Source organism: Plecotus auritus (genome assembly GCF_963455305.1).
Source record: "Plecotus auritus genome assembly, chromosome: 1".
NCBI lineage: Eukaryota > Metazoa > Chordata > Mammalia > Chiroptera > Vespertilionidae > Plecotus > Plecotus auritus.
In genome coordinates this window covers 150348378-150366930 of record NC_137770.1, presented here as the reverse complement: position 1 = coordinate 150366930, position 18553 = coordinate 150348378, and the positions used below count along the sequence as shown (strand labels likewise).

The 18553-nt window shown below is 40.8% G+C and overlaps 1 protein-coding gene across 1 annotated transcript; it reads left to right on the top strand.

The window, feature by feature from the left end:
• Nucleotides 1-8756: 8756 nt before the first annotated feature.
• On the top strand, nt 8757-13339 carry MEIG1 (meiosis/spermiogenesis associated 1; the record flags this gene model as incomplete). Its single annotated transcript, XM_080661689.1, has 2 exons — nt 8757-8912; nt 13211-13339. The coding sequence occupies exons 1-2, from the start codon at nt 8775-8777 to the stop codon at nt 13337-13339; spliced, it is 267 nt and encodes an 88-aa protein (XP_080517815.1). The 5' UTR covers nt 8757-8774.
• Between the last annotated feature and the right edge of the window lie 5214 nt (nt 13340-18553).

The following is an 18553-nucleotide window of genomic DNA, read 5'->3' as shown; positions in this document are numbered from 1 at the left end:
CTTTCATTCAGTCTGGGCACTGAAAATAGTTCTTTTTAACCAAAGTGTTGGGCTCAAAAGAAGTGAAATAAGAGGGACTTAACAAGGGTAGTCAAGGCTAAACCAGATAAGAAGAGAATAGACCAGGAGGGCCTGTTCACAAGCCAAAGACTTTAAACTTTAATTTGAGTGGCAGTAGGAAGCCTGGGTAGTTAGAAACAAGGGAGTGACATGTTAGATTAGACCAGTATTTCCCAAAGTGTGGACCCTACAAGAGCATCAGCAACAGTATTTGGGAAACTGATGGAAATAAAAATTCTCTACCCCAGCCCAGACCTACTAAATCAGAAAGTCTGGGTATGGGGCCCAGCAATCTGTTTTAACACACCCTCCAGGAGATTCTGATAGACCCTAAAATTTAAGAAACACTGGAGTTGAGTTAGAAAGTACACCTAGGCAATGTGGGGCAGGGAGTCTGGGTAGGAAGCTATCACAATACTCCAGGTGCTGGAAGCCACCGCTTTCCCAATATGTCATGGGAGTGCACCAAGGAATGCGGAAGGCCGAGGGACCTTGGGCATTGGCAGGCTAACCCTAAGCACCATTGTTCTGTTGAGATAGTGGTGGCTCAAAGCAATTTCCTGACCTACTAGCCTCAAAGTAAATGTTTACTGAACCTTACTGATCTTTACTGATCTTTATTGACCTTAGAGACTGTTTGTCTGCTACCTGTTTGCCGCGCTTTACTGAGGGCAAGATGTGTATCTAAAATTGAATAAAAAGTGGATAAGGCCAGGTTTCGGTGTGCCTCTCCAAGAGAGAGGTCTCCACCTGGCTGCCCATGCCTTCTAAATTCATATTTCTTATATAGTACTTTCATTTGTGCATCGGCCCCTCCTTCAGATGCTGAACCCTAGTCATGCAGGTTGCGGCATCCTGGAAATGTAATGGTGTGGATTCACTGATTCACTCAACAAATAGTCCCTGACCATCTACTATGTGCCAGATACTATTCTAGACACTAAAGATACAGCAGTGAACAAAGCAGAGAAATACCTATGTGGTAATGAGTGCATATTCTAATGGAAATAAAACACCTATCATTTATGTAGTTCTACATGCTGCCCAAAATGGTTTATATTTATTATTTCATCCTTATAACAACTCCATTAGATAGGTACGGTTTTTGTCTTCACTTTACAGGTAAGGAAACTGCAGTTAAGTAATTTGCAGGAAGTTATGTTGCTAGTGTTAGGACCCAGATTCAAATCCAAGGTCATGACTTAGACACCATACTACTGGCCACCATGGTATACTGCTTCCACAGTGTCATAGTGGCATTGGTGGGGATGGTAGTGGTGGTGGTAAAACAGATTCATTTAATATGTATTGCTTTAGTTCCTACTGTGTAATAGGCACTGTTCTAGGAGTTTCATTAATAAAATCTCTGTCCTTTGATTTCAGAGAGGAAGAGAGAGGGAGAGAGAGATAGAAACATCAATGATGAGAGGAAATCATTGATTGGTTGCCTCTGGCATGCCCTCTACTGGGAATTGAGCCTGCAACCCAGGCATGTGTCCTGACAGGGAATTGAACCTTGACCTCCTAATTCATAGGTTTGACACTCAACCACTGAGCAACACAGGCTGGGCTAAGATCTCTGTCATTATAAAATTACATGCTAGCAGAAAATAAACAATGAAATTAGAAAACAAGCAATTTAAATAGTATATTAGATGACAATTGCTATGGAAAAAAGAAACACTAGAACATAGTAAGGAGGATAGAGAGCATGATGGAAGGGCAAAATAGAGAGACAGGGAAGGGCAAGTTGAAACATTAGCAAAGACTTGAAGATGAGGAAGTTAGCCAAAGGGATAATAGGAGGAAGACCCTTTCAGGCAGAGGGAGCAGCTGCAAATAAGGCCCCGATGTGGGAACTACTGTAAGCACAGCCAGGAGGCCATGGTGGCTAGAGAGGAGGGATCCAGGACTACCAAGCAAGGAAGGAGGGATTGTGTACCAGTCCTGGTACAGGGCTTTGCTGGCCATGTAAAGACTGGTTTTTACTCCATAAAATGGAGAACCATTGCAGGATTGTGAGCAGAGGAGTGACCTAACCTGACTTACATTTTATTTGTTTATTTGTTTTTGTTAATCCTCACCTGAGGATATTTTTCCCATTGATTTTTAGAGTGAGTGGGAAGAAGGGAGGGAGGGAGGGAGGGAGGGAGGGAGGGAGGGAGGGAGGGAGGGAGGGAGAGAGAGAGAGAGAGAGAGAGAGAAACACTGATGTGAGAGACATATCGATTGGTTGTCTCCCTCACAAACCCTGACCAGGCCAGGGTTTGAACCTGCAATCCAATATGTGCCCTGGACTGGGAATCGAACCTGAGGTGCTCAGGCCTATGTTCTAACCACTGCGCACAGTGGCCAGGGCCTGACTTATGTTTTAAACAAATCTCACTGATTGTTATATCGAAAATTGACTATGGGGATCAAGAGAGAACTACTGAGGATTATTGCAATAACCAGAGGGGATAAAATGATGGTGGCTTGGACTTGGGTGGCAGCAGTAAAGCCAGTATGTTTTTGCCCTGGCTGGGTGTCTCAGTTGGTTGGAGCCTCATCCAGTGCACCCAAAGTCTATGGATTCAATTTCCAGTCAGGGCACATACCTAGGTTTTGGTTCCATCACCAGGCGCATACAGGAGGCAAGCCAGTGATGTTTCTCTCTCACATCACATATTTCTCTCTTCTCTCTCTCTCTCTCAAATAAATAAGCATATTCTCTGGTAAGGATAAAAAAGCAAAAGGGCCAGCAGGCTTTGCTGATGGATGGATATGGAGGGTAAGAGAAAGAGTGAACTCTGGGAGGCATCTACTGAAAGGGGAAGACTGTGCAAGGAGCTGGTGTGGGGGCGTTTAGAGGGGGTTGTTTTGGACAACTAAGTGGATTGGGATATACAAATCTAGAGTTTAGAGAGAGAGCGAGAGAGAGATCTGGAAATCTGAGGAAATAAATTTGGAAGATGTGAGTAAACGGATTATTTTAAATGTAATAATGAAGGTAATGTGAGGAAAAAATAAAGCTGTAGATGTCTTTTATTGTAGGTTTACTAATTGTCAAGAATTATGCAGGATCCTGTGGATTGGTTCATTTAATCCCAATAAAATGAGAAGGGAGGTAGGACAGGCGCGAGATATTTACTATCAGGGACAGAATCACCAACAGTCTCTGCTCTCTGAGCCAGTTTTACAAGGAATTCTGTCTGGGTTTGAAGACCAGCAAATAACACTTTTCACCCTCCACCCCTTCCTGGGGTGGAGCCCTTTCAAGGGTCCCTCGCACACTGGATCCACCTCAGTGCTTCCTCTCAAGGACTGCAGCCCCGCCCACGCCGTGCGCTTGCGCACTGAGACTTGTTTGCGGGGGGCGGGACTTGGGTGGCCGCGCTCCGCTCGTTGCTAGGAGACGCAGGGGCCTCCTAAACCAAGGCTGTCGGCTGTCCAGCCCACTGATCCCGAGTGGAGACCACAGGCACCTCCGCGCTCTCCTGCGAGCTCCAGGTGGGGCGCCCAGCCTCTCCAGGTCGGCCCAGGAAGGGTAACCGCGGAGGGCTGGGCCGGGGTGGGTGAAGGCGGGGCTGAGGGACCATCTCGCCGGTCCCGCCTCTGCGCTCCGCCGGTAACCTCCCGCACCTCCTCCCCGCTCCAAGCCCGGCTCCGCCCCTTCCGTTTCCGCGCTCCTCCTCCGTTTGGGGACTGGTCCTGGTTGCTTCTGTGTTGATATTACCTCGCGTTTGATTTCTTGAGTTTCGGATTCTGATTCTCCATAGTTTCCCAGCTGCCCTCACGCCCTTCACTTTAGGGGCCGTGATTCTGGGGCCTCCGTTCAGGATTCCTCCCATGGGCCAGTCACTAGATCCCCAGTTTTTAGAGTGCCTCTTCCATCCCTGTGGGCGGTCTGAAGCTCTCCCCGCCCTATTCTACTTCCTTCTCTTTTTCCATTCACAGGTGTTAGGGGTACATCATGGTGTAAAAGCTTTTCCTGTAGACCTCTGATCACTTTCCTTACGTTACATAAACTTTACCCCTGATAAATTTCTTTTCCGAGTACCGGAACTGATACAGACACACAAAATAATTACAGTATCTCCCCCCACAACCCCCCCCCCCTTATCTGCAGTTTTGCTTTCCGTGGTTTCAGTTACCTACAGTCAACCATGGTCTGAAAATATTACGTGGAAAATTCCAGAACAAACAATTCATAAGTTTTAAATTGCATGCCAATCTGAGAAGCGTGATAAAAATCTCTTGCTTGCCTGCTCCATCCCAGCCAGAACATAAATCATCCCTTTGTCCAGTGTCTCCATGCTATATGCTCCCTGCCCCTTGGTCATTTACTAGCCCTCTGGGTTATCAGGTCGGTAATCCGAGAAAAACAGAGAGAAAGAGATCACATTCACATAACTTGGATTATAGTATATTGTTATAACTTTTCCATTTTATTATTAGTTGTTAATCTTTTACTATGCCTAATTTATAAATTAAACTTTATCATAGGTAGCTATGTATAGGGAAAAACATCTATATATATAAAAGGCTAATATGCAAAGTGTCACCTTGGGAGTTCCACCAGGAGACTGGGAGTTTGATTGCTCGCTACTACATGCGCTGAACACCAAGGGGGCAGTGTGGAATGAAGGAAGGCCCCAGGTGGCCTGGTCGCGGGCCAGGCCTAGGGACCCTACCTGTGCACGAATTTCATGCACCGGGCCTCTAATAGTATATATAGGGTTTAGTACTATCTAGTTTTCAGGCAGCCACTGGGGGTCTGGGAAGTATCCCCCATGGATAATGGGGGACAACTGCATATAAAATGTGATAACTATTTTTTTCTGGTGGTATTCATATTTATTTATTTTTCTTTTTGACCCCCTTCACCCATTACATAAAAATGTAGCATTTTTATATGACTAGTTGACATGATTGTTTTGTTTGAAAGTGACAAAAGGTTACATAGGCGAATAGACAATTACACAAACTAGAGGTTAATATTTGAATTTCAAATATTTGAAATTTGAGTGAATATGAGTAAAGCAAACATGACTTGGGTAAAGCAAAAATTAAGATTGTACCACTACTCTTAGAAAAAGTGTTTCATCTGTAAAAGAAATATAAGTAATACAGCCACTAAATTCATATAAAAACATGACTAGTTTTGAAAATGTATTTAAACATAGTGAATTATCACCTTTTTTCCTTTCATGTTTCTTAGTGCCCTTTTTCCTATGGTATATATATATATATATATATATATATATATATATATATATTCATATTCATATATGTTAATGGATTATTGGGCTGTGCCATGTGTCCAGCTCATTTGTTGGTCTTATCTGTCTAGTATGTTGTGCAGCAATGACACAGTGAACCTCACATTCAAATAAATAGAATTGAAGGGCAAGAGTTTCACTGAAATATGGTTTATCTATTATTTTGTAGGTATTCCAAATTTTATATAAATTTATACAGCAGCATAACATTGTATTGCCTTAAAATGCAACATGAGCCTGAACCTAATTAATACAGACCAAATATTTTTAAAATATCAAATTTATCATTACCTTAATTTTCTAAGGTCTAGTCAATATATATGTTGGTATGCACATTGCAAAAAATGGAAAAAACAACACTAATGATATATCCACTTAGGTAGTTGCTACCTTGATCAGAGTAAGAACTGTATGACTCAGATGACTTCATTTCAATTCATTTTAATCTGGAGCTAAGTCCAAACAACTTTAAAATGTTAAATAAGTAATGTAACAAAAATCAACAGGAGGTAGGAGGAAGCATAAAACCAATTTCCTTATTGTTGATAGACAAAAGTGGATTAGTATTTGTGTGTTATTTATACATGGAGTTCAAACAAATTACTCAGCCTTCATTATGTTTTTTATTAACCATTGAGGGAATTTTAGGCTCCATCTTTTATATCAAAGAAACATTTATCTGAAACTTAGCAATTTCGTCAATTTTATTTCCATGTCCTATCCCCCTCTCCCCATTAAATCCAGATAAAGCTAAATTTATTACACATGTAAAAGCATTTATTATAAGACTCCTTTTAATAAAGTTAAAACATTTTTAATCTTTATTGTTGAGAGTATTACAGATGCCTCCCTTCCCCTCTCATAGTCCCCCTTCACTGGTTCCTGCCCCACCCCAAGCCCTTACCACCCTATTGTCTGTGTCCATAAGTAAAACATATATGCATATAAGATCTTTGGTTAATCTCCTTTCGCACCTCCTCACCCCTTCCCTCTGAAATTCGTCAGTCAGTTCCATATTTCCATGCCTCTGGTTCTGTTTTATTTCTCAGTTTATTTTGTTCATTAGATTTCTGGTTTGCTTATTTTGAGTTTTAGATTCAGTTGTTGATAGATATGTATTTATTGCCATTTTTTTGTTCATGTTTCTTCTTCTTCATCTTCATCTTCCTCTTTCTCTTCTAAAAGAATACCCTTCAACATTTCATGTAATACTAGTTTGGTGGTGATGAACTCCTTTAGCTTTTTCTTGTCTGTGAAGCTCTTTATCTGGCCTTCAATTCTAAATGATAGCTTTGCTGGGTAGAGTAATCTTGGTTGTAGGTCCTTCCTATTCATCACTTTGAATATTTCTTGCCAATCCCTTCTGGCCTGCAAAGTTTCTGTTGTGAAATTAGCTGAGAGTCATATGGGTACTCCCTTGTAGGTAACTACTGCTTTTCTCTTGCAGCTTTTAAGATTCTCTCTTTGTCTTTAACCTTTGGCATTTTAATTATGATGTGTTTTGGTGTGGGCCTCTTTGGGTTCCTCTTGTTTGGGACTCTCTGACTCTGTGCTTCCTGGACTTATAAGACTGTTTCTTTCACAGGTAGGGGAAGTTTTCTGTCATTCTTTCTTCAAATAGGTTTTCAATATCATGCTTTCTCTCTTCTCCTTCTGGCACCCCCATACTTCTAATGTTGGTACACTTGAAGTTGTCCCAGAGGCTTCTTACACTGTATTCATATTTTTGGATTCTTTTTTCTTTTTGCTCTTCTGATTGGATGTTTTTTGCTTCCTCATATTCCAAATCACTTATTTTATTCTTAGAATCCTCTACTGTTTAATCCCTGTAAATTGTTCTTTATTTCAGTTAGTGTATGCTTCATTTCTTACTGGACCTTCTTCGTGTCTTTGACATTCATACTAAGATCCTTGAAAGTCTCATTAAGTCCCTTGAAATGCATTAAGATCCTTGAGCAACCTTATAACCATTGTTTTGAACTCTGTATCCAGTAGTTTGCTTACTTCCATTTCTTTCATTTGTGACATGTTTCTTTGTCTTCGCATTTTGGCTGCTTCCCTGTGTTTAATTCTATGTATTAGGTAGAGCTGTTATGTCTCCTGGAATTGGTAGAGTGGCCTTCTGTATTAGGTGTCTTGTAGGGCCAGTGGCTCAGCCTCCCCAGTCACCTGAGATAGGCACTGTGCCCAGTGTTTATTGTAGTTGAGCCTTGATTGCTGTTGGCATCACTGGGAGAAATTGACCTCCAGGCCAATTGGCTGTGAGGACCAGCTGTGACTATAGTGGAAGAGCTGTTGTGCAGGCGACACCTCTATGGAGCAGAACTTGCTTCATGAATTTGCGTGTCATCTTGTGAGGCGCCATGCTAATCTTCTCTACATTGTTTCAATTTTAGTATATGTGCTGCTAAAGTGAGCACAGGTGGTGGAATATTATGACATTCTACTGAGCAGTAAAAAAATGTGTGATTTCAAAAATTTGTAAACTATTGCCTAGAACAACAGAATTAGTATCAAGCCTTTAGGATATCACTCCATGACTGTGAATACAATTTTATATGATGAAGAAATAAAAAGTTATCTATGTATCTTTTAGGACTTATTTTATTTCTAAAACTAGAGACCCATTGCACAAAGATTCATGCAATAGGCCTTCCTTCCCCTGGCTGCCAGCACCGGTTTTCCTCCGGCACCCGGGACCTGGGCCGCAGCGGAGCCAAACCTTCAGCCTTCACGCTTGCCTCCGGCCACAGCGGAGCCAAGCCTTCAACCTTCAGGCTTGGCTCCAGCCACAGGCAGAGCCAAGCCTTCAGCCTTCAGCCTTCAGCGGAGCCAAGCCTTGAGCCTTCAGGCTTGGCTCTGGCCACAATGGAGCCTTCAGTCTTCAGTCTTCAGTCTTCTCTCGGGTGGAGCCTTCAGTCTTTGCTCCGTGCCTGTGCATGCAAATTAACCTTCCATCTTTGTTGGGTTAATTTGCATACTCACTCCTGATTGGCTGGTGGGTGTCGTGGAGGTATGGTCAATTTGCATCTTTCTCTTTTATTGGTGTAGATAGAGCATGAATCCTCCTCAATTTTGGAATTGAATGATTACATTTTAATATATGTATTTTAACTTTTATTAATTTTATTGGGGTGACATTGGTTAATAAATTATACAGGTTTCAAGTGTACAATTCTATAATACATTATAATGCATCATGAGTTCACCACCCAAAGTCAAGTCTTCTTCTATTACCTCTTATCTCCCTTTTACCTTCTCCTACCTTCCCCCACTCGTCTTCCAACTCTGGCAATCACCATATTGTTGTCTGTGGGATTCTGGACTCTAAATTATTTTTAAATGCTAACTTTGTTCATTCTTAAAGGGACTTTCAAATTGTCACTATTATGTCATCTATTAATTTTGTCTTAACATCTTTCAGAATTAATTGGCAATAAGATCTCTGTAGCCATGGCTAGTTCTGAAATGAAACCCAAATCAATAAGTCGTGCCAAAAAATGGTCAGAAGAGATTGAAAATCTGTACAGATTTCAACAAGCAGGATATCGGGATGAAATTGAATATAAACAAGTAAAACAAGTTTCTGTGGTAAGTTTTATTCCTCTATAAATCTGAGCTCAAAATGAGTTTGTTCAATGGTGAAAGTTTTAAAATAAAACAAAGAACTAGAGGATAACTGAAAGGAAATTCTTCTCCAGCTCTCTCATTTTATTGAAGAGTAGACTAAGGCCCCAAAAAGTGATTTTTAGGCAGAAAGAGGAAAGAGGTGGTCCATCAGCATGGGAATATTAAGAAATTTCTAGCTTTTATTGAAAAACTGTACTCTGCTAAATGCCAGTTTCATTTTAATTTTGAACATGAATTGTTAAAGGGGTTAAATTCTGTTTATTAATGAGGATTATAGGTGACAAAAAACAATTAGAGAACAAGTCCTGACTTTGGTAGTGCTTTCTAGGTTCTTTTGAGGAATTAGAGACCTGACTTTGCTTTTCTTAGACTAGATTAAAATCTAGACATGGCACCAGTTTATAATGGGGTTTTAAAAAATTCATTCATTCTACCGGATACTAGGAGACAGGGTTTTAAAGAATATGATATATAGTGTTCATAAATGTGTTTTAATGCTCAGACTTGGGGTTACAACAAAATATTTATTATTTAATTTTTTACTATTATTTAATAATTTATTATTTAATTTATTATCTAATTTTTTTTAGTATCAACTCCCCATTTTTTAGAGACTAATTCACGTGTATTTTTCAGCTCTCTATATTTTCTTTTTCTTTTGATCTTTGCTTAACACTTCCTTTAAAAGTAGATAGGAAAAGAAATTGGAGGCATTACAGAGCTAACATACTAGACCAGCCGTGGGCAAACTACGGCCCGCGGCTGGTCTAGTATGTTCTATCTGGTTCTCTTGCTCTCCCCTCCGCTCCTTTACTTTGAATTTATATTAGTTCACACAAACACTCTATCCATGCTTTTGTTCCGGCCCTCCGGTCCAGTTTAAGAACCCATTGTGGCCCTCGAGTCAAAAAGTTTGCCCACCCCTGTACTAGACCCATTAATTTAATGCACATTAATTTGACAGATATTAGTAGGGCTGTTGAGAAACAAAGTTATAAACACTGATGAAATTAATATTTGATGACTGTGGTTTTCATATACAGTCATCCCTCAGTGTCCCAGGGGATTGGTTTCAGGATCCCTGTGGATACCAAAATCCATGGGTGCTCAAGTCCCTTATATAAAACTAGAGGCCCGGTACATGGGATTCGTGCACTGGTCGGGGGCATGGCCTACGGGGATCGGCCCGATGTGGGAGCACTGTTCATCCCGGTTAGCCGAGCAGTGCTCCCACTGTGGGAGTGCACTGACCACCAGGGGGCAGCTCCTGCACTGAGCATCTGCCCTCTGGTGGTCAGTGCGTGTCATAGCGACTAGTCGACTGGTTGTTCTGGTCGTTCCACCATTCAGTCACTGGGCGTTTATTATATAGGATGGAATAGTATTGCATATTATCTGTATTTTCAGATAGGCTATAGCAGGGTATACCTATACATTACTTCATTTGTGTGGATTCAGTGTAGTGCTTGGCATATGGCAAATTCAAGTTTTGCTTTTGGGAACTTTCTGAGATAATTTTTTCCAACATTTTCAATGAGTGATGAGTTGAAACTGCAGATTCAAAACCCACAGATACAGAGGGCTAACTGTATCAGTATTCTGACATCTGTTACCAAAAGGTATTCTTCATTACTGTATTATCTATGGACTTTAGACAGATAAAACACAAGCATGAATATTTTAATGCTGTCCAAATATAAGCTTCATACCTTGCCTTAAGATTGGGATGCCCCTAAAAGGTATATAAGACCCAGGATCATAGAGATGATGTGATCATATAGGCAAGCTGCACCTATTAACCGCCCCCCCTCCCCCGCCACACACACAATACTGTTGTAATTGAGGTAAAATCAGATTTAAGAGGACAATAAGAACATCCTTAAAGTGGAAGTCCCCAAAAGCACCTGAGAAGGGTGTGTGTGTGTGTGTGTGTGTGTGTGTGTGTGTGTGTGTTATGAAGGAAAGAACAACCCTATTCACTGTATGTCTTTACAGTTATGGAGTGGTTTTGCATTTCACTTCAGTAGTATATGTTTATTGGGTACCTACCACGTGCAAATTTCTGTGCCAAATGCTTTAGGAAATAAAAAATATAAGCACTTGCTTTGCCTGACCTCAAGAAACTTGGTGGGCCAGTGGGAAGAGTACAGGATTTGCAATCGGTCTGTTCAAGGGCTGCAGCCTGGTTCTCCCCCTCACTAGCTGGGTAATCCCACACAAGGCTTTTAACTTCACTGAGCTCAGCTGCAAAATGGTGATGGCAGTGCCTCCAACAGAAAACTGTCACAGGAATAAAAAGAAGGCATGTGTTTGAAGGGCCTGACGTTGCAGTGCTCAATGATAATTTGTTGAGTGAATGAATAGTGTTTAATGAATGATAACATTTATTATTCTTATATCTTGAAAAAGATTGAGAATAACAAAAACAATAAAACCTTATATGTCAAAATATATAGGGTATTCCAAAAAATGTGTACACACACTTCAAATAATTATAAAGGCAGTGTCTATTAAATACATTTCATTTTCAAAATTGAGCTATCAGCTGTTAAAGTGTGTATACATTTTTTGTGACACCCTGTATGCCTTAAAAGAAGCAGCACAGGAATCCAGAGGATGATAAATATCACTTTCTTTGGGGACTTTCTTCCCAAAAGGCTTTATGCCCCCAGAGGCATTTGCTGTGGGCCTTAAAGGATGGATAGGGTGGTGACTGAAGACTTGCCTGGATTGGCATGTACCAGCAGTCTAAAGGGGATGAGTGAAGTTCCTTGTCCTGACCTGAAGCACTCACCCTTATGGGCAGTATTGGTGCTACTGCTCTCCCGGCCCCGGCCGAAGGGGAGTTGGGCTTGAGGACTTTATCTCTCTACTCCATATACTCCCAGGATGAAAATTTCCTAGATTGAATGGGAGTGATTAAGTGAAAAGTTAAGAGGAACAAATGATAAAATAGTAAAGATGTTGATAAGTGCAGAACCAATATAGTTGTTTTGGAGGCCTTTTGTTCCATAGGAAGTAGCTGTATATGTTCTGTAGAAGCAGCAGTTATATATACGTGCCGTTTCTTCACTACATGAGATGATTTTCAAGACCCTAGTAAATGAACAAGAACCTACAAGGAAGAGGGCTATACGTGGTGACTTAAGAACACCTTCCTTTCACTGCTGAGGGCAATAGGAGATGCAAAAGACAGGCCTGACCTAAGTGATAGAATTTATGACTTTTTTCTATAGTGTATATGTCAGAGAGCCTGCTGAGGTTTTTCAGATATGCTGCCTCCTATTTTCGCTACTTCACAAATAAATGAGAAAACAGAAGAAAATGAAAATGCACTGTTCAACATAAACGATGTGAATTCCTTTATATTCATATTCCCATTGAAAATGATGATTTATAAGAGGGGACTATGAGAAGTGAAGCTGCCTGTACAGATGGTGTTTAAGGACAGGGTTTTGTTTTCTAAACCATGACACCTAAATAACAGACTTTTGGCAATGAGAGCACATCTCTCAAAATCCAGAAAAAACAAACATACCTAACACACACAGAAACACACTGGCCTGATTAAGGGGGGCATAACATGAATTTGCAGAGGAATGGGAGAAAAATGTCCATACTGGATCAGGCCAAACCATACAGTAAGCCAAGCTATAGGACATACTTGAAAGAATAGTGGGGGAAGGTAAGAAAGACTGTTGAGGACTATATTCATGGTCCAATTTCTATTAAAAATTGAGTTTCAAGGTAAACTCAATTGAGTTTCAAGTAAACTTGAAATATAGATGTGAGGAAATACACGCGGCCCTTTAAATATATGAAGTCTAGCTGCTTCCTTTCGTCACTCGCACCATCAACAGCTCTAGGTGCTTTCAGAATGGGGTCTGGGCTTAGCCCTAATCCCTCCTGGGGTATTACTTTTAGAAATTAAAAAGTAATAATGTTTGAAATCATTTTTAAACATATGAATAAAGTTTAGAGTATTTAAAATGTGTGTTTTTTTTCCTATCTTGGCAACTGAGTAGAAATTTAAATCTAGAAATTGGAATCTAGAGAGCACCAAATTAGTTGTTTTGCTGTAAAAGAATATTACTTAAGATGTGTTTTAGGGTGTGTGTAACACTAAGAGGTCAAGTATTTTAAAACTTAATTCTATACTTTACCTTTTTATGAGTTATACTTTTAATTATTTGGTAGTAAAATATTATATAAAATAAAACCGGCATGACAATATTTGTATTCTGGTTTTTGATGTGTAGGTAGATCGTTGGCCAGAGACAGGATATGTGAAGAAACTTCAGAGAAGGGACAATACTTTCTATTACTACAACAAACAGAGGGAATGTGAGGACAAGGAAGTCCACAAAGTGAAAATTTATGCTTACTAGGCCTCTGTTCTTTGTGTTACTTATCATCATCTTTTAATATTTCATTGTTTCATTCTGCATCATGTAAATGTTTGTCAATTTACAAAAGAATTCAAGATGCAGACTTCAACTGAATGTTCTGAAACACAGAAGCCATGAAAGTTGGTTAATTATCCTATTCTGTTCTAAAATATAACTGCAGAAGCATTAAAATTGTACCTGTCTTGGTTCTGTTCTTTTGATTATTTTAACTGTGGCAAAATAGCCATCATGCACAGAATAAATAGCCCCATTGGAAACCATTCCACTGGTTAGGCTTATTATGTATAGGTTACTGCTCTACCCTCACATCCTTCAGCCTTTACCGCTTTATAAGACCATCACTTTAAAGAGCCAGATCTGCATTTTGCAGGCTGTGGAATCCTCTCTTGCCTCAGGAATCCTTTACCTCTTGCTGAGTAGACTAAAAATGTCAAGAGATGATGGCCTCTGGGAGCAACCTTTAGCAATGACTGATGGGGAGGAAATGGATAAATGCCCAGCAACCTAACACCTCGGCAGGAATCCATCTCAAGTGTTTGTTTTATACTGGCACCCCATTTCCCCAGCAGAAATAAGCTTCAGTCACCTGCAACTGTATCTGACTTGATCAAGTGGGATTTCTTTTTAAGATGCAAGGCTGGTTCAATATTTACAAGTCAATTAACATGATACAACATATAAACAAAATGAAGGGTAAAAATTATATCAATACACGCAGAAAAAGCATTTGAAAAAAATCAATTTATGATAAAATACCCTCAGCAAAGTGGGGATAAGGGAACATACCTCAACATAATAAAGGCAATATATGACAAACACACAACTATCACCACACGCAATGATGAAAATCTGAAAGTATTTTCTTTAAGATTAGGAACAGGACAATGATTTCCACTTTCACCACTCTTTTTTTTTTATATATATATTTTATTGATTTTTTACAGAGAGGAAGAGAGAGGGATAGAGAGTTAGAAACATCGATGAGAGAGAGACATCGATCAGCTGCCTCCTGCACGCCCCCTACTGGGGATGTGCCCGCAACCCAGGTACATACCCTTGACCGGAATCGAACCCAGGACCCTTCAGTCCGCAGGCCGACGCTCTATCCACTGAGCCAAACCGGTTAGGGCATCCACTTTCACCACTCTTATTCAACATAGTACTCAAGGTCCTAGCCATAGCAATCAGACTATATATATATGGCATCCAAATTAGAAAGAAAGATGTAAAAATTGTCAGTTTTTGTAGATGACATGATACCATAGAGGGTGGTGCAAAAGTAGGAAGACATCAGGTTCAGGCTGGTGACTCTAAGAGCCCCTACCCAACTCCAGCAAGAGTAAAAACATCTCATACACTCCCCAAATCTGGGAATTTCTTCTGGCTCCACTTCCTACTTTTTGCTTTGAATTATCTCCCTCTCCCCTGGACTTTTTTTTTTTTTTTTTTCAGAGAGAGAGAGGGAGAGAGAGAGAGAGATCATTGATGTGAAAGAGAAACATCAATTGGTTGCCTCCCATATGCACCCTGACTGGGGATTGAACCTGCAACCTAGGTATGTGCCCTGACTGGGAATCGAACCCGCAACCCTTTTGGTGTACAGTGACAACACTCCAATCAATGGAGACACTGGCCAAGGCTCTCTTGGATTTGAACCCACTTTCTTTATCTCTGCATTGATAACTTTTTTGGATTGTGCGTCTGACTCTTTAATTCAGAGCATCATTTCTCCCCCAAGATACTGCTTCTAAGATTGGCCCATGGCTCCATGCACTGCAGCCTAAGAGCTGAGACTGCCCCAAACTGTGAATGTTACCAGGTTCTCTGATACCATGACTGACCCCAGGCCTTACATGTCCAGGGGGAGGATGGGAGACTAAACACTAAGCCCATGGAATGTAAGTTCATGCTGCTTAAGAGATGAGAAACACTGGTAGACCCTGTCATGCTAATTTTATGCTCGGCTATGGAGTTCCCAGATATTGGGTCAAACTTTATTCTGGTGTGTCTGAGAGGGTGTTTTTGGATGAGATTAACATGTGACATGGTAGACCGAGTAAAGCAGATTGCACTCCCTAATGTGGGTGAGCCTTGTCCAATCACTTGAAGGCCTAACTAGAACAAAACGGCTTCCCTCCTGTGAGGAAGGGGGAACCCCTGCCTGATTTCTTGAGCTGGCCCATCAGTTTTCTCCTGTCTTCAGAGTGGAATTCCCCCAGCTTTGCTGACTGCAGATCTTGGGGCCTGTTAGCCTCCATCAATGCCTGAGCCAATTCCTTATAGGAAATTCCTTATCTCCGGTTGGTTCTTTTTTTCTGGAGAACCCCAAATAATACAACCCTCCTGGATACCACAACCCAGTTAAGATAACAAAGTAAATTCATGATGAAATGAGTAACAGGGCCCAGTAGCATGAAGAGAAAAAACATGAATTTTATAGACTAGAGAAATTAGGGAAAGCTTTTTGGAAAGTTTGGGACATGGGCTGAATTTTGAACAGATCAGAACTAGTCATAGGTGCAGAACTCCCTAGGACTTACCAAGTGGATCTTAAATTGGGTTGGGTGGTCCCTTGGAGGGCAGGAATAATGGCTCGTTCATGTTGGTCCCACTCTTCTTTCTTTGCTTAACTTGGCATCAGCCTTCAGAGGAAGCCTTTCCCCATTTTTTTCAACTCCTTCCCTTGACATGTTCTCGCAGCACTTATTTTATTTCAGCACTTTATCACACTCTGTTTTAAAAGTTTATTTTCTTATGTTCCCTGCCTCCCTACAGGACTGAGTTCATGGACGTAGAAGCCTACAGCGTTTATTTGTCATTGCATCTCTTAGCACCATAATTCTAGTATGGATGGGTAGGTAGATAAATAAATGAGTAATAGAAATAATAACAAACTAGTAATAATATTACCTATTATTAATGAGTAACAAAATATAATTCTACTAGAGGCCCGGTGCATGAATTCATGCACGGGTGGGGGCTGGCCAGCTGGCCCTGATTGGGGCCAATCAGGCTGGACCGACCAGGGGGAGGGGCCATGGGCAGTTGGCCATCCCCATCACCTGGCTGAACTCTGGGATGAGAGGATAATTTGCTTATTAGCCTTTTATTATATAGGATTATTAAAACTTTGATAGGACTCTATGAAATAAAGGTAGAAATAATTTATTACCAGAAAAACTTGGATACATTGGAAAATAGAATCCAAGTGAATTCCAAAATGGAAACATTGGATAAATATATTTCCTTTCTCTTCTTTTCATTTGAAAGTGATACATGCTTTTTAAAGAACATTTAAGAAAATACCTGAGTAGAAAAATTAAAAATCACTTACGGTTCAATGCCCCAAACAAAATATATAACAATTTTGTTATATTTCTTTCTGATCAAAAGGACTATAGTGCCCTAGCCAATTTGGCTCTGTGGATAGAGCATCAGCCTGCGGACCAAAGGGTCCCTGATTAGATTCTGGTCAAAGGCACATACTTTGGTTGCAGGCCCCTCCCTGGCCAGGGCCCTAGTCAGGGCTCATGCATGAGGCAACCAATTAATGTGTTTCTCTTGCATTGATGTTTCTCTCTGTCTTTCCCTCTCTCTTCCACTCTCCCTAAAAATCAATGGAAAAATATCCTTGGGTGAGGCTTAACAAACAAACAAAAAAGGACTATAGCTAACATTTAAGACTCACAAATTCTCACAATAACTCACAATGGGTTCAGCAACCAGCTCCAGGTCACAGAACTGGCTAAATGTTAGAGCCAAGCTATGGACCCGAACATCTTGGGTTCAAAGACCTCATTATACCATTTATATTCCTTTTATTATTGCACATAATCTATAAAACAAGGATGAAAGCTGTTGCACTCATGAAAATCCACCATGAGAGCCATCTGGAGACCCATTGCTGACAACTGCTGAGCATCTTTGTTCTACGGTCTTATTACCCTGAAGGTAATAGGCAGTTTATGGGTGTCTTAGCATGAGACTTATTGACCAGGCATAAATAAAACACACAAAATGAAAACCAACCCACAGAGAATTTTGTGACTTGCTGTTCAAAGTGTTAGATGTACAAGGTTTCTCAAAATTGCAATTTCTGGCACAGGAAGTGATTTTTGAAGTGGTTCTCAGAAGTCATGGAAATCAGCATGTTCTTAAATTCAGAGAAGTGGCAACTAAATCGGGCCCTATGTTTCTATCTCTTATGAAAAACAGCTTCCTTCATTCTTACATCTATCAAGGAAGTTACGTATTGAACTCACTTAACAATTTTACTGACTGCGATATATATGTAGCAGGAATATTGCTAGAAATTAGTGGTTCCCTAATTTTTAAGGTTTATAAATTTGGATTTCTGGGCATATTTAATCAAAATAATAGGCGATTGTACAGGTCAAATCCTTTTATGAGTTTAAATCTAGGCATCTAAGCATGATTGATTCCTTTCCTTATCATTATTAGCATAAGTATAGGAACAAAGAGGTAGGGAAGGAGGGAGAGAGGGAGAAAGAGAGAAGGAAGAGGAGGAGATACAGAAAAGGAGGAAGAGAGGGAAAGATGAGAGAGAGGGAGAGAGGGAGAGAGACATCGATTGGTTGCCTCTTGTACATGCCCTGACCAGGGATGGAACCTACAACCTAGATATATGCCCTGACAGAGAATCAAGCCTACGACTTTTCGGTGCACAGGATGACACTCCAGCCAACGAAGCCACACCAGCTAGGGTGAAGCTTTGATTGTTAAAAAAAAAAAAAAAAAAAAAGCTGAAGTCATTCACTGAACCTCCTAGAGGTTGGAGGTGAGTAGGAGCTAGGAGAGAATGCAGTGGGAAGGCGGGACTTCTAGGAACACTGTTCTGGGCTGCAAACATTGCACAGCTCCTCCGTTGCCTGGGGGCAGGATACAGAGGGAGAGGGAGCAGGTCACCGAACAATGGGTCAGTTGGAGTTTGAAGGGAGGCAGTGGTTCATGCTCCGGCCAAGCGTGCCCAGGCATTGCACCTGTGCCCTGAGTTTCTTGGAAACAGCTGAAATGGCTTTTGTAACCTTTGGGTTGTCATTGTAACTATCCTAACTCCCTCTTGTGGTTCCTGTGTATAAATTTGCTGTAACACCTGTGGACTGCACTGCAGTTCGGCCTTTACTGCGGTGAAGTGCTGCAACTGTAGTCGCTGGCCAGCTTAATAAAGGCTCA